This window comes from Dipodomys spectabilis, unplaced genomic scaffold (genome assembly GCF_019054845.1).
Source record: "Dipodomys spectabilis isolate Male_0828 unplaced genomic scaffold, ASM1905484v1 ptg000599l, whole genome shotgun sequence".
In the NCBI taxonomy this organism is placed as follows: domain Eukaryota; kingdom Metazoa; phylum Chordata; class Mammalia; order Rodentia; family Heteromyidae; genus Dipodomys; species Dipodomys spectabilis.
In genome coordinates, this window is record NW_024871276.1 from 239,299 (window position 1) to 253,623 (window position 14,325).

Genomic DNA, 14,325 nt, shown 5'->3' on the forward strand with positions numbered 1-14,325 from the left:
TGCCACACAAGGAATTTCTAAGAACAAATGTACAATACTGTTTGGCAAGTTTACAGAAATGACTCCTAAGTGAATACATCCTTTCTTAACCTTTTTTACCCACCAAGTTGTTGATGCCTGGTCCCTTTGTATTTCTTAGGTCTATGACACAGACTACGTCACTTCCTCATCTGACCCTAAGGTGAGTTCTCCTCTGCCACACTCTTGGCTTCTCAAAGGCATTGGCTCCATGGCATCCTGCTACTTTCTTCAAAGTCTTAATTTTTTTTTTCTTGTTTTTGTTGATGATGGTGTCTGTGTACTTGTTGTTTGGGGAACAGACCACCTCTCTCTCACCAGACCTAAATGAACAGAGGCAAACATACATGTCTCTTTCATAGCAGTGGCCCACTCCCTAACACAGTGTACAACACATGATAGAATACTGGGTAGGTGGATGGATGGATGGCTGAATGCCTGAGTGAATGAAGAGCCTTTTAGGTAAAAAAGCAAGTTAAAGGGGGGAAAAAAGTATGTGCTATTACTGTTCACAGTAACAAGAAATAAGTGATAGCTGGAGCTGGCTTGTAATGACTCAAAAGTGTTGACAGTTAGCCACACTCTAGTGCTCATGCCTGTAATCCCAGCCACCAGGAGGTTGAGACTTGATCATGGTTAGAAAACAACCTTGGGCAGAAATGTTTGTGTAACTCCATCTCTAATTAATCAGCAAAATGCCGCACTGGAGGTGTGGCTCATCAGCCATGAACAAGAAAGCTAAGCGAAAGCACAAAGCCGTAAATTCAAGCCTCAGCACCCCCCCCCAAAAAAAAACACAAAACACAAGAGAGTCAACTGTTAAATTTTCAAGAATTTTAGAAAGCAGTTGTTAAACACAGATATTATTTTTTTAATGATAGAAACTGGATATTAGTGGCTCACATCTGTAACCCTAGCAACTCAGGAGGCTGAGATCTAAGGACCAGAGTTCAAAACTACCCTGGACAAGAAAGTCCATGAGACTCTTAGCTCTAATTAAGCACCCAAAAGTCAGAAGCAGAGCTGTGCCCAAGTGGAGAGTGCTAACCTTGAGCACAAAAGCTCAGAGGCAGTGTCCAGGCCCTGAATTCAAATCCCAGGATCCTCCCTCCCCTGCCCCTCCCCAGACACACAAAAAGATAGACATATATAATTCCGATGAATCACATATTCATTGAAGTGGTAGAGCACCTGCCTAGCAAACCCAGGCCCTGAGTTCAAAGCCCAGTAATAAAAGAATAGGTGGAAGCCGGGTACTGGTGGCTCACATCTGTAATCCTAGCTACTCTGGAGGTTGAGATCTAAGGATCACGGTTTGAAGCCAGCCTAAACAGGAAAGTCTGTGAGACTCTTATCTCCAATAAACCACACAGAAGCCAGAAGTGGCTCTGTGGTTCAAGTGTTTAGAGTGCTTGCCTTGAGCAGAAGAAACTCAGGGACAGATCCTTGGCCCTGAGTTCAAGTCCTAGGATTGGCAAAAAAAAAAGGAAGGTGGGGGCTAGTGGGGTTGGGGGCTAAGTCACTGGGGACATGCCATTGAAGGACTAGAGACCCGGGTCTCTTTTGCTTGCCTTATTTCCCAGTACCCATGAGAGAAGGAATTTTCCCTCCCTGTCTCCCCCACCCCTACCCCCCCACCCCTACCCCAAGGTCCCCTCTGACATGCAGCCTCACCACAAGCCCGAAAGCAACATGGCCACCACCTACCTACAGACTGCCATCTCCAAAACTGTAAGCCAAAGTAAGACTTCCCTCTTCTGAACGCGAATATCTCAAGTATTTTATTATAGTCACCAGGGCCGGGATGTACCTGAAGAGTACAGCAGCTGCCAGCTTTATGCAAAGCCCTGGCTTCCAGTCCCTACACTGCCAAAACCAGGTGTCTGCCACAGCCCTGGAAAGCTTGCCCAACACACACATCCCATCTAGAGCATCAGAATGCGCTGTGCCGGGCCCTGGCAATACGATACACCAGAAACTACTGTAACTGAAGTAAGGAACTTAGGTCTGGCCAGAACCATACTGGCCACATGGTGGATTATAAAGTCTTGCATCTTGCCTTCATGCTGGGGGAAAGAACCACCCCCCTCCCATCACCTGCTTCCCAGGTAATGGGCATGCCTGGACCCCTGGAGGCAGGGGAAGGCACTTGGCTGAGATGTTACTGAATTTGTCAGTCCAGGCCTGGGACTGGGAATTTCCTGAAGATCTGCCCCCTGCGCCAACCTATTTTAGGCCAGCCTAGCTGCCAGGGACAATGCCACGTATGTCTCTGTGATCGTGTCCTGTGTCCTGTCTCCTGCCTTGTCTCCAGTCACCATGGCATCCCAATTTAGCTCTCCATTGGAGCTGAATTGGCCTGTTGGTATTGTTTTTGTTATTTCTTTCTTCTTTAGCAAGTTTCCTAGCTGGGTTATGTGTATTTGCGTGCTGCAGGCCTTTGTAACAACTGGCGGCCTGCAGCCCATTAACAGTATATAATAAAGACTCTAACATTCTATACTTTAAAATGTGGCTTCTGGGATGATTCACCTTACAACACAACCGGCATTATTTCCTCCCAACCCCACATTCCATGATTGCAAGAAGAGCTGGAGCCAGCTGGGGAGGTTCGCTGACACATGAGACAGCCTAGCAGCCTGTCTCCTTCAGGTACACATGCCTATGTTGGCATGGCCGTGCCAAGTCTGGGGGACAGGTTTCAAACTCTCTGCTTTGGTTATCTCTAGAGGGAGGCTTTGTGTGCCTACTTATATGACCTGACTACCTTTAGTGCTGAAAATTCTCAGAAAAGACAAAACCCACAGCTCAGGTTTCCTATCCTTTCATGGTCCCCCAAGATGATATTCATCCCACTCTGCTGGGACCCTCCTGTCCTTCTCCAAGCATTTTCAAAGTGAACATCCACTCCCCTCTGGATAAAGGAACAGCAGCTCTAGTCTGTCAGCCAGTGGTAGGAGCACCTAGGGTATAGTCAAAGTCACGGGCCCAAGGGAAACACTTAGAACCTCAGCTTTGCCATTAGAGCCACTGCCCAGTGGTGTTGGATGGGTGGCTTTAGGGGCCAGCCTTGTGTCCTCATCTGTAGCATGGGGTAAAAAGCAGCCCACTGCCAGGAGCTGATGGATCACGCCTGTAATCCTAGCTATCTCAGGCTGAGATCTGAGGAGCATGGTTCAAAACCAAACTGATCAAGGAAGTCTGTGACTCTTACCTCCAATTAACCACCAGGAAACTAGAAGTGGAGCTGTGGCTCCACATGGTTGCCACTAGAGACCTCTGCCACTGGCTTTGTCCTCAAGTTTTCTGAGGGGTATTTCTCACCTTAGCCTTCCCACCAGTCAAGCTTTTCTCCCACCAAACCTTCATTCATTCATTCACTCACTCATAGAGTAAATCTCACTGGGAGAGAAGCCCCAGGGATGAGCTCTAGGGAGAAAATGGTAACTTGGAGCACAATGCCTTTGCTAGGCAGGTGCTGTACTACCTGAACCATGTCCTAGCCCTTTTTGGTTTTTTTTTAAGTAGTTGTACAAACAGTTTTCAACTGAACAAGTCAGATCATGAGTAGAGTGCATCTTGATCAATGTCACGCCTTCCACCATTCTCCCCCATCTTTCTCCATCCCACCCCGACCCTCAAGTTACATAGTGCTTTGGTTATTTCTGAGATAGTTATCTCTTATTTATGCCTGAGTTGTCCTGGACCATGATCCTCCTATTTAAGTAATCTGTAGCTTGGATGACAGACCTATACCACTGTACCTAGTTTTTAGTGGCTACGATGGGGGTCTCTCTCAATTTTTTCTTTGCCCAGGCTGGCCCAAACCATGACACTCCCCAAATTTGTCTCCCATGTAGCTGGGATTACAGGCATACACAACCATGCCTGGCTAACAAGTAAATTGTTATAGAACACACAGACTCATGGGTCATAGCCTCAAGATCATAGACCATGACGGGGAAGGGCCAGCTCTGCAGTGTGCTGTACTGCTGAGTTGCAATCCTCAGTGTATCAGGTGGATTAGAGGCGGTTTGACGAGATATTTCTGTGTGCATTGGGCTTACAAAAACATACCTCCATAATAAAGACCCTGCATGATCCACAAAACCTATGATTATTAGCTGGCCCTGTCCAGAAAAGCTTGCTGACCTATATGCTTTGTGTGTATGTGTTTGAACTCAAGACCTCTTGATGGAAAAGTGCTCTATCACTTGAGCCATGTTCCCAGTCATTCATTGACCGCTTTAAGTATTTTTCTGGTAGGGGCTCACATTTTATCCAGGATGGTATCAAACCAAGATCCTTCTCCTATTCAGATCTTGTACATAGCTGGGATCATAGGCACAAATCACCACATCCAGCTTGTTAGTTGAGACTGGGTCTTGCCAACATCCCCGCCCCCCAAGCCCTATCCTCAAACTGAAATCCCCTGGACCTCTACCTCCTAAGTAGCTGGAATTACAGGTATGAGTACCGCACCCAACCCAGATCCCTTTTATTTACCCCCAATTCTGAGGGCAACTAGTCTCACAGTAGTTGAATATACATTATCAGTTATCACGACTTGCATGAGCCAATGAGGACTTCTCATATAAATAATGCCTCTGGTAAAGAAAGGCCAGGGCACTTGGTGTGATATGACAGTATTTGCCAACAAAGATTTCCCTGTGTTTCAAATCCAGACAGATCATGGGGAAATAAAGACATCACACTGCACACAGAAGAACAGGCATTCCCAGCCCAATGTATCTGGGTCCAGGACTCACTGCTATGGTGACCTCTGAACAGCTGTTTGTGATGACTATGACACTATCCATTATGTCAAAATGACTTTGTTAGCTGGACATTGGTGGCTCATACCTGTAATCCTAGCTACTCAGGAGGCTTAGATCTGAGGATCACAGTTCTAAGGCAGCACAGGCAGGAAAGCCTATGAGACTCTCATCTCCAGTTAACTACCAGAAAACTGGAAGTGGTGCTGTGGCTCAAAATGGTAGAGCACTAGCCTTGAACTGAAGAGCTCAGGAACAGCACCCAGCCCTAGAGTTCAAGCCCCCCTCCCAAAAAATGACTTTATTACAGTCATGTTGGGGGCTTGTAGTTCCATCCATTCTGTATTAGAGAATTTGGTTTTTAGCCAGTTGGTTAAAAGTTATGAGAACTTCTGTTTACCCAGCTTATTATGTGTATCCATCTCTAAGCAAGATTAAAATAAAATGAATGCCACATTGAGTCTCCACAAACAGCTGAGGGAATGATAGGTTGAGAGAAGGCTGGGTCAGTGTCTGGAAATATTGGACCACTCATGAATTACGTTCTACTTTTCTTACAGTATTAATAGATTTTGGGAATAATAGACTCTAGCCAGAATGGGTTCACTATCATGTTATATTTTGGGGGGGAAGCTTTAATTTGGTTTGTAATTCCATAACCCAATGACCAATGACCACCATTCATAAAACATCTACACAACACTATAGCTGAGGAATCTCAGGATTGTGGTATAAGTCACGAGCCCGGAGATGCCGAGGTTGAATCGACATGGTTTATGACAGAGCACCCAGAAAGAATGACTTCCTCCTGGTATTATCTCTCACTTTCCCTTCAAGCACACTCTGCACTTCTGATGTAGCGATGACCACCCCACTTTAACCTTCCAGGGTGGGGCCTGGACCTTTGCTCTGTGACGCCATGTATCCTCAGTTTCGGATGTGGCAGGCCATGTGCTTCAACTCACCCTCACCTCCTAGCTCGGGCTGAGAAGTGAGAGAACATCCCTGCTCACTCAGGGCCCAGACATCTTGGTTGCTAAACACCACCACTTCCCACTAGAAGAAATCACAACTCCAAAGAGAGATGGCTCGAAGATGTTTATGCACCAGAGAGCGCTAGGGATGGACTACAACACACTGGGTAAGGAAGACAAGGCAAACTGCCACCATGTCTCTAGACGGTGAGAACAACACCACAGGAGGAAGCAGTCAGAGAAACAGAAACCATGGGACATTCTGCAGGTGACAGGATGTGTCGATATTGCTGAGTCATCCCTAGCCATCTACTCAGGAGACTGAGATCTGAGGGTCAGGGATCGAAGCCAGCCTAAACAAACAAATCCAGTAGACTCCAATGAACCAGCAAAAGGACAGAAGTGGAGGGATGACCCAAGTGGTACAGCACCAACCTTGACCAAAAAAAGCTAACAAGGGTATGAGGTCCTGAGTTCAAGTCCTAGCACCAACACACACTCGTGAATAGAAATGAAACAAACAAGCATGAAATTCACTTGTTCCTCTGTATACACACATGCACCCTAACTTGCCTCAAGGCCATTTTCTTTCCTTCCTGGAGAGCTTGTTACCCCTCCTTCCCCTGAGCTCCCCAAACATGGCAGAGCCAGCCTGCTTCCAGCTTACACCTGGTGTAAGCCGCTAGCTTACACCTCTTGTGTAGCCCAGATACCCCAGGGTCTCTCAGACTCTGTCCTGTGATGCTGTGAACTTTCACGCATCCAAGTTCAAGTTTTAGAAGAGATTCTCATCTGATGGCAGCTGAGGTGTCATGTCTGCTGCCCCCAGCACAGCGGTCTGGTGTGACAGCAAAGCCCCCTAATCAATCCCATCATGCAATGCACTCTTTTTGGAGGTCCCTGTCCAGGGCAAGTGATTCTGGAATCACTGGCCCTGGCTCATGAGCTCTCACTTTTCATGTTGAGGAGGGAAGGCACCAGAAACTGGCTAGGCTGTCTTTCCCTGTGGCTGCCAGATTTGATCCTATAAAACCCAAATCCCACTACAAAAGTCATTATGGTATGCATTTTTTAGCCCCATTTCTGGCTCTAATTGGGATCTCCATCCTTGTTTCTCACCCCCCCCCCCCCTCGCCTCTCCTCTCTCTGTTGGAAAAATGCTATCCTGGTATATTTTATGTATCCTGCTAAGTAGACAGGGTCTGAATGAAAAACGTAAATAGAAACCCTGTGCCAACTCCTCTTTCCTTTGCCTCTTCATTAAAGCACAAGGCTGCATAGCAGCCTCTGGCACCCGGTGCCTGTAGTTCATCCCAGCCGGACCGTCTGCGGCTAGCCTGGGTGACCTTGGCAATAGACTGTGGTGTTTATAAATTCAAATGGGGCGGGGGGACAAGCAGAGAAAGAGGTATTTATTTTCTAAACAGGCAGAAGTAAGTGCAAAACTCCTGGGCGGGGGTGGGGGGGGTTGGGGTGGGACGGGCAAGCCATGAAGGAGAGCTCCAAAGGGAAATGGGCCCGGGGTCCCTCTAAACCCAGACCTTTGCTTTCACTGTGCATGACAGGACCAGCTCTCCTCCAGGCTGAGTGGAGCCAGAGGAGCAGAACAGACTCAACCAAGGGCAGGGGGCTGGAAGAGGTCAGGAAGGAAAGTAGAGAGAGCCAAGAGGTAGGATGAAGGTGGGTTCTGGAACCTGATGGAACAAGGCTGAAACACAGCTTAGCTACGTGCCAGCTGTTCAGCTTTGTGCAGAACTGAGGTCCCTGGGGCCTCCATTTCCCTCTTGTGCAATGGACAGAACAATGCATGCATGCTAGTGCCATTGCAAGACTGGATAAGACAATATTGCGAAGAATGGAGCATGGCCCCAGACAGGTGCAAGGTCTCAATAAACATCGCCATGCTCATGTGACCACCCTGCCATCTCTCGAGTGCAATGCACAGAGATAACCCAGGGCTGTGCACAGAAAGGGCCTTCCTGGATGGAGGCCAGGGCTCTAAAGGCAAAGGAAAGGTCAAGAAAAGATAGCACCAGGGATAGCTTGAGGGTAGGATTTGACAAATGAATGCAGTTCATGTAGGATGGGGGGGCAGGGGGGTTCCCAGATCCCAAATCAGCACCACGGTTCAGCTCTCCTTTTCTCTTCTTCTCTCATCCATCACCAAAGCAGGTGAAGCTGAGACTCCTGCTGGCTTTTTCCCAACTAAGGCCCAAACACCTGCTGCCCCTTTACCAATTTTCACTTGGTGTTTATTCTCATCCTGCAATCTCAGGAAGCCCTCTCTGACTTCAGGCCATTTTGAGTCCCTTGGTTTTCACTAGCTCCCAGCCTCACTTGCCATCACCCGTCACAGTGGTCATGTTTATGTTATAAGTGTTTACCAGATCCTTTGGCTAATCCCATGTCCTATATGGTAAGCTCCATGAGAGTCAGACTGTGTGCCTGGCTGGCCTCTGTACTCCTCTGGCCAGCAGGACACAACACAGAGGAGATGACCGTACTGCCTTTCCCTGTAGTGCCCTGTGCTCCCATCACTGCCTGGTGACCAGCTCCTCTCCCAAGAGTTGTCTAGGGCTCTTTTCTCCTCCTCCCTTTGAAAATACCTTCTTCTTCATGGTTTGCATGCCATCTATCCACAAATCTCAGCGATCCTCTCTCCTAAACCTCTTCCATATCTGCTCACCTCCTCCAGCTGAGTTCAAGCCACCATCTCTGTTCTCACGAACCCCTTGCCCAGAGTCCTGTCTAGGTTCCTGATTTTCCAAGTTGCAAGCTAACCAAACTATACCTGCTTGGCCTCACCACTGGCTTTCCCTGTACTTTGGCCTGGAAAATACACCCCACCGGCCTCTCCTTTCCTCTCCTCCCATTTCTTGCCACTTTGTCCCTTCAGCTCATTGTTGCTCCCAGCAGGGAACATGTGACCATCCTTAAAAGACTGGCTGCGACTTCTTTAAGTTCTGAGCTAAAGGCAGCCTTCCTGACACAACAATAATGACAAATGAACAACACTACACTAAGAACTTTACATTTACGCCCTTCATCTTCTCCAGAAGCAATAATTATGGATGTTACAAAACAGATGCAGAGAAGAAAACAGCTCTTCCGTGATCACATGTAGATGGGAAATACTGGACTAGAGACATGGCTCAAGTAGTACCTGAACTCAAGAGCACCTACTTAGTGAGCTCAAGAGCACCTGCTTAGTGAGCTCAAGGTCTTGAGTTCAAGCTTCAGTGCAGCCCCTTGCAAAAATAAATAAAATAAATAAATAAAATAAAATCCTAGAATAGACAGGAAATAGTGATGTCAGATGACACTCTGAACTTGGGCTCCCAGTCCCAAGTTCTTGGTGGCTGTGAGCACTGACTGACATGTCCCTTCATGCCACAGTCCCAGGGCATTCTATGCTCTGGCCTCAACGATCGCTTGATCACATGTGTAATACCTGCCTTCCCATGAAAATGTGTGTTCCCTGGGGACAGGAATCCTATCTATCTATGAAAGGCTTGCTCTCTAGCACCTGGCCTACCACCTAACAGGTCTGCTTTTTAAATTGAATATTGTTCTGACAGCCTTAACTCAAAGCCATCCATTTTGGAAGAGGGGTTGGCTGAATCCTTTGTAAATACCACCAAATGTCTCCCCCCCACCCCCACCCCCCCACATACAATCCTATGGGAAAATGGCCCTTAGCTCTGTCTGCCTGGTGATTTACTGATCTTCTTGCTACTGATCTCCCTAAGCATAAGTCACCCTTAGGTCAGAAGTGCACACCAAGGCAGCTCTTTGGCCAGTTGATGGTGCCCCCTGCTGGTTTCTCTCCTCATCCCTTAAGCATCCTCTCCTGTACAACAGACAAGGGGATACTCACCAGCCAGGAGAAGCCAGCTGATCGGTCCTGGGTGGAGATCTGCCCCTCATAGGGGCCAAAGATGTGGCCCTTGGGGATGACCTCGTTTATGCAGCGTACGTCACTCTCCCCACTGGAGTCCTTCACCACCTCCATACCCTGTGGAATGGTGAGGGCTGCCCGGTCTGGGATGCCCACAGGCACTGGTGTGTCAGACACAAACACAGGTGGACCATGGTTCGGGCATTCATCCACAAAGTACTCCTGGCAGGACTCGCAGACTGGAGGGATGCAAAGAGAGGGAGGCCTCAGTTGCAGTGGGTGGGAGGCGGGATCCTCATGGAGGAGGCTGAAGGGCTAACAAGGAAGCCCACACCAGGGACGTCTTAGGGCAGCAGGAATGCATACCACATAAACCTCTGGAATACCAGCCCTGGTTCTGCCCCAGCCAGCTAGCTGCATATCTGTGGGCCATCGGTCATCATAACCCATTATCCTCCCTGCCAAGGCCAAAGCTAAGGCCTTTTTTTATTCTAGTCATGGGCTTGAACTCAGGGCCTGAGCAGCACTGTCCCTGTGCTTTTCTGCTCAAGGCTAGTGCTCCACCACTTTGGGCCACAGCGCCACTTCCAGTTTTCTGGTGGTTAGCTGGAGATAGGAATCTCATGGATTTTCCTGCCTGGGCTGGCTTTGAACTGCAATCCTTAGATCTCAGCCTCTTGAGAAGCAAGGATTAAAGGCACGAACCACCAGTGCCCAGCTAGGCTAAGGCTTTTGACTCAAGTTTGAAAGGAGGAGAAGAAACAGCGTGGCTTTGGGGACCAATGGATTGGGTCTGAATTACGTGTGTGAGCCCTTTGATGTCTCTACTTGGACAATTAGACCAATAATAGCCACTTTCCTGGCTCACAGGGAATTCACTGAGGCCTGGGCCAGGCCTGGTGAACCTCAAATGACTGAGTGCCTCTGGCTGCAGGGGCAGTGTAGGGTGCAGGAAGGATCCATCTGGAGCCCCCAGCTCCACTTACACCAGAAGTCCACTTGCTGGAAGCTTTTGGTCATGATGAGGTCACGTTTTCCCTTCAGTTTCTTGGGCTCAATTTCCATGGTCGAGGGCTCGGGTCTCCTAGAGCTGGCCATAACAGGGGCCAGCAAAGAAAGCAAAGAAGTCATCAGTGAGAGCCCGGTGGGAAGAGAGGTCAAGGATATGGCCAGCTAGCTGGCCAGGGCAAAGTCCTGAGCCTAGGCTTCCCTGGGCTGCTACTCTGGTTTTGGGGAAGCCTGAGCTCACCTCTGCCCTATGAGCTACCCCAGTAGCCTTAAGGAAGATGGGCAGGGAATGGGAACTTTTCTCTGGATCCCAAGACACTCACCCCAGCCAATGCCTCCTGCCCACCCCACCACCTCCTTCCACCGTGCAGTCCCCGCCTGAGGGCCTCACCAGGGCTGGCCATACTCCTGGTCTCGGAGTGGTGAGCAGACCTCTGTCTTCACCACGGTCACCATGTCCCCTACAGCCGCCTTGGTGTGGGCCAAGCACTCCTTCATGTTCTCAGTCATTCTGTCCTGGGGATGCAGGAGGAGGCAGGACCAGCACAGGAAAAGGATCAAAGAGACAAGGGAAGAGGGGTGAGTGGTGGAGAGGGCAAGCAGGGGTCCCTTGGAGTCTAGTTACCCTCCCTGCCATCCCTAGAGGAAGCGCTTGAGAACACAGACAACAAAAACAGCTGTAGCCTCGCCAAGAGGAAATGACATTTCTATCCCAGGCTGGTCTTGGGGACGACTGGAGCCACCAGCCCCATGGGGGTCAAGGGACCAGGGCAGCTCAGGCCAGGAGGCAGAGCTGGGAAGCACAGCCTGCACCCCGACACTAAGAGGCAAAGAGCCTGAGGAACACTCCCCCCACTCCCCAGGAGCCTGGGGACAAAACTCTGCTATGGGGGAACAGGGAGGGGATAAGTCAAGTCCAACTGAGGCCCAGGGTGGGGGGCTTGGGGTGCAGAGACAAAGTGGGCCATGGTTGCTGGCGGCGAGGCCTCGGCTGAGGGATTGCCAGGGAGCGAGGCCAGGCCTCTTGGCCAGCCCTGAGCAGGTACAGGCGGGGGTGGGGGGAACTCGGGGGGGGGCGCCACTGCACCCCTCTGTCACCAAGGGGAGTCTCTGCAGTGCACCCCGGCTTACCGCCCTCCAGCCCCGCGCCGGGCTTCAGCCCCTCCCGCGGCGCCCCGCGCTCCTCATGGCCAGCCCGGGGACACGCTCAGGGGGCCAGGGCCATGGCTCAGCCCGGGCTGCGATCGCGCTGGGCCCCGGGACTGGGCGAGCAGCGTTCGTGTGTGACTCACTACCCGGGGCCCCGCTGGCCACACCCCTGCTCCTCGGCTAATCAGCCCCCTGCTCCCCACCGGGGCCCCAAAGCCGGCGGCGGCAGGGAGGGGTGTGGGGAACAGCATGGCCGGCCCCCTCCTCCGGGCCCGGGGGCGCGCGGAGGGGACTGGGGCTGCCCGGCCGGGCGCCCCGCCCCCAGCCCCGGGCGCCCGCGGGCCCCGCTCCCCGAAGACCCCCGGGAGACCCCCTGGCTCGGGCAGGCGGGGCGGGGAAGGGGGGAGTGTGGAGGCGGCGGCGGCGGCGCGGGGGGCCGGGCGGCTGCGCCCTCACCCACCTTCCCGGCGGGGCGCTCGGCCCGCCCGCCCGGCAGCCCGGCATTCCTTGCGGGGGCATGTGGCTTCTTGCCGGCCCCGGGGGCACGCAGTTGGCTGGCAGCCGGGAGGGGCTCGCGGAGCGCGGGGAGCGGGCGCCGGGAGGGGCGGCGGCCGAGGACGGCATTCCACAGCCCCCATCCACACCCCCACCCCGGCCCGGGGCGCAACGCGACCCTCCACCCCCACCCCCAGCCCGGGCCGGGCAGCCCACAGCCACCTCGCCCAGCCCGGGCGCCCTGGCCGCCAGCATCACGCAGCATGGGGGCGCAGCGGCGGCGCCCATCCGCCAACCCTCCCGCCCCACCCGCCCCCCACCCCCGGCCGCGTCTCACCCCCGGATCCGAGCTCCTAGCCCGAGGGGATGGTCCCTAGCCACCCGTGGAGAGACCCCCGAGGCAGGAACCTGGGGCCAGAAGCTGTCCCGTCCAGGGACTTGCCCAAGGTCACGCTGACCATGCCTGAGGGAGTCTTTGGGAACAGCCTCAAGTCCATGTTTCCGATGAGGTTCACTCGCATGCCTTCCTCGGCCCAGACCCTTTCGAGAACAGTCTCTGGGGTGGGGGTCAGGGCTTGGCCCCTAGGTCCAGCACCAGGTGAGGATGGACGCCCTGTGAGCGCCACCCCCTGTCTCAGGGCATGGTTGCCACTTGCATAGGCAATATTCACACATAGTGCCTCTAGGGAATCAGAAAAGCCTTCTGGTTAGCAACCCCAGCTTTGAGAGGCACTGTCTGGGCTCAGATCCCACCACTTGCTGGGCCACTCTGGAGAGGTGCTTGGGATTGAACCTCTATCCCCAATTTCTAAGTTAAAACCCTAGGTCCCAATGTGACTCTATTTGGAGACAGGGCTGTGAGGAGAGGAGAAAGATGAATGGAGAAACAGGCACAAGGATGCTGCTCTCTGCCCCAGCACCAAGCAAGAACGCCTCATCTGAAGTAGGGTAGACTCAGAAAATGAAGCCTGGTAAAGTCAACTCAGAAATAAGGTATTCACAAACACAGAAGCACTATCTTTGCTTCTAAGACAGACAACTGGATGCATTCCTTACCTCAAGAACTAACATCTGTTTGGTTGCAAAATTCTTCCTGAGAGAAATGTTCAAAAATTAAAGAGTAAACAAGACCCAGGAACTTGACTTCAAGTCTCACAACACCAAGAGTGATTAAGAGAAAGGTAAGTATTTTTGCATAACTTTAAGTCAGACCCTCGTGCCTTTTTTTTTTTTCCTGTCCTGGGGCTTAACAGGGCCTGGCCTCTGTCTCTGAATTCTTTTTCTCAAGGCTAGAGCTCTACCATCTTGAGGCATAGTGCCACTTTTTGTTTTCTGATGGCTAATTGATGATAAGAGTTTCATCAACTTTCCTGCCTGGGCTGGTTTTGAACCGTGATCCTCAGAGCTCAGCTACCTGAGTAGCTAGGATTACAGGCATGAGCCACTGGTGCCTGGCTCCCCCTGCCTTTCTCATATAAATACCCTTGATGCCAAAGAGCTCTCTCTCCCTTTGAGAGGACCCACACTCTGTTCAGAGTATGCCTTTCTACTTGTCTGTTTGTCTGCTTTCTGTCTGTCTGCTTGCCTACTTGCTTATTTACTCAATAAAGCTCTGCCAAGTTTTCTTACCATTGTAAATTGTCCAGAAATTCTTACTTTACGATCGAAGTCAGGGAGCCTAAGGGAAGAGTCCCTACTTTTAGAAGGGCACTTCACGAACCCTCACTTGCATTCTGTGACAGTTCAAACCTCCTGGTCTGTGTAGCCTGGGGGGGGGGGGGGGTTGGGGGGGGCAGACTAGATAAGGCTATCTGAATCCACAGGGATGGGGGACCCACAGACATTATTTTCATAACAATACAGACAGTGTAGTGACAGGATGTTCCCATTTCTGCACAGCTAGAAAGCAATTGCCCACCTGGCTCAAAGCTGGTGTCAGCCTGCCTGACCTTTTGTAGATCTGATTAATGCCTAGTTTGTGTGTAACCAGCTTGTATAAAACCCAGGG

The 14,325-nt window shown here is 51.3% G+C and overlaps 1 protein-coding gene across 2 annotated transcripts in view; it reads right to left on the reverse strand.

Annotated features, from left to right (window-relative positions):
- Prdm11 (PR/SET domain 11) overlaps positions 1-14,325 on the reverse strand; it is a 59,961-nt gene that overhangs the window by 23,444 nt on the left and 22,192 nt on the right. Inside the window, exons 1-4 of one of the 2 annotated variants that reach the window (XM_042671112.1) lie at positions 11,805-11,881; positions 11,065-11,189; positions 10,652-10,755; positions 9,645-9,904 (exon numbers count right to left, since the gene is read on the reverse strand). In XM_042671112.1, the coding sequence (XP_042527046.1) occupies positions 9,645-9,904; positions 10,652-10,755; positions 11,065-11,183 (483 nt within the window). In that variant the 5' untranslated portion in view covers positions 11,184-11,189; positions 11,805-11,881. Of the gene's footprint in view, positions 1-9,644; positions 9,905-10,651; positions 10,756-11,064; positions 11,190-11,804; positions 11,882-14,325 lie in introns of those variants that run through there. The other variant, XM_042671113.1, reaches the window with a different exon arrangement.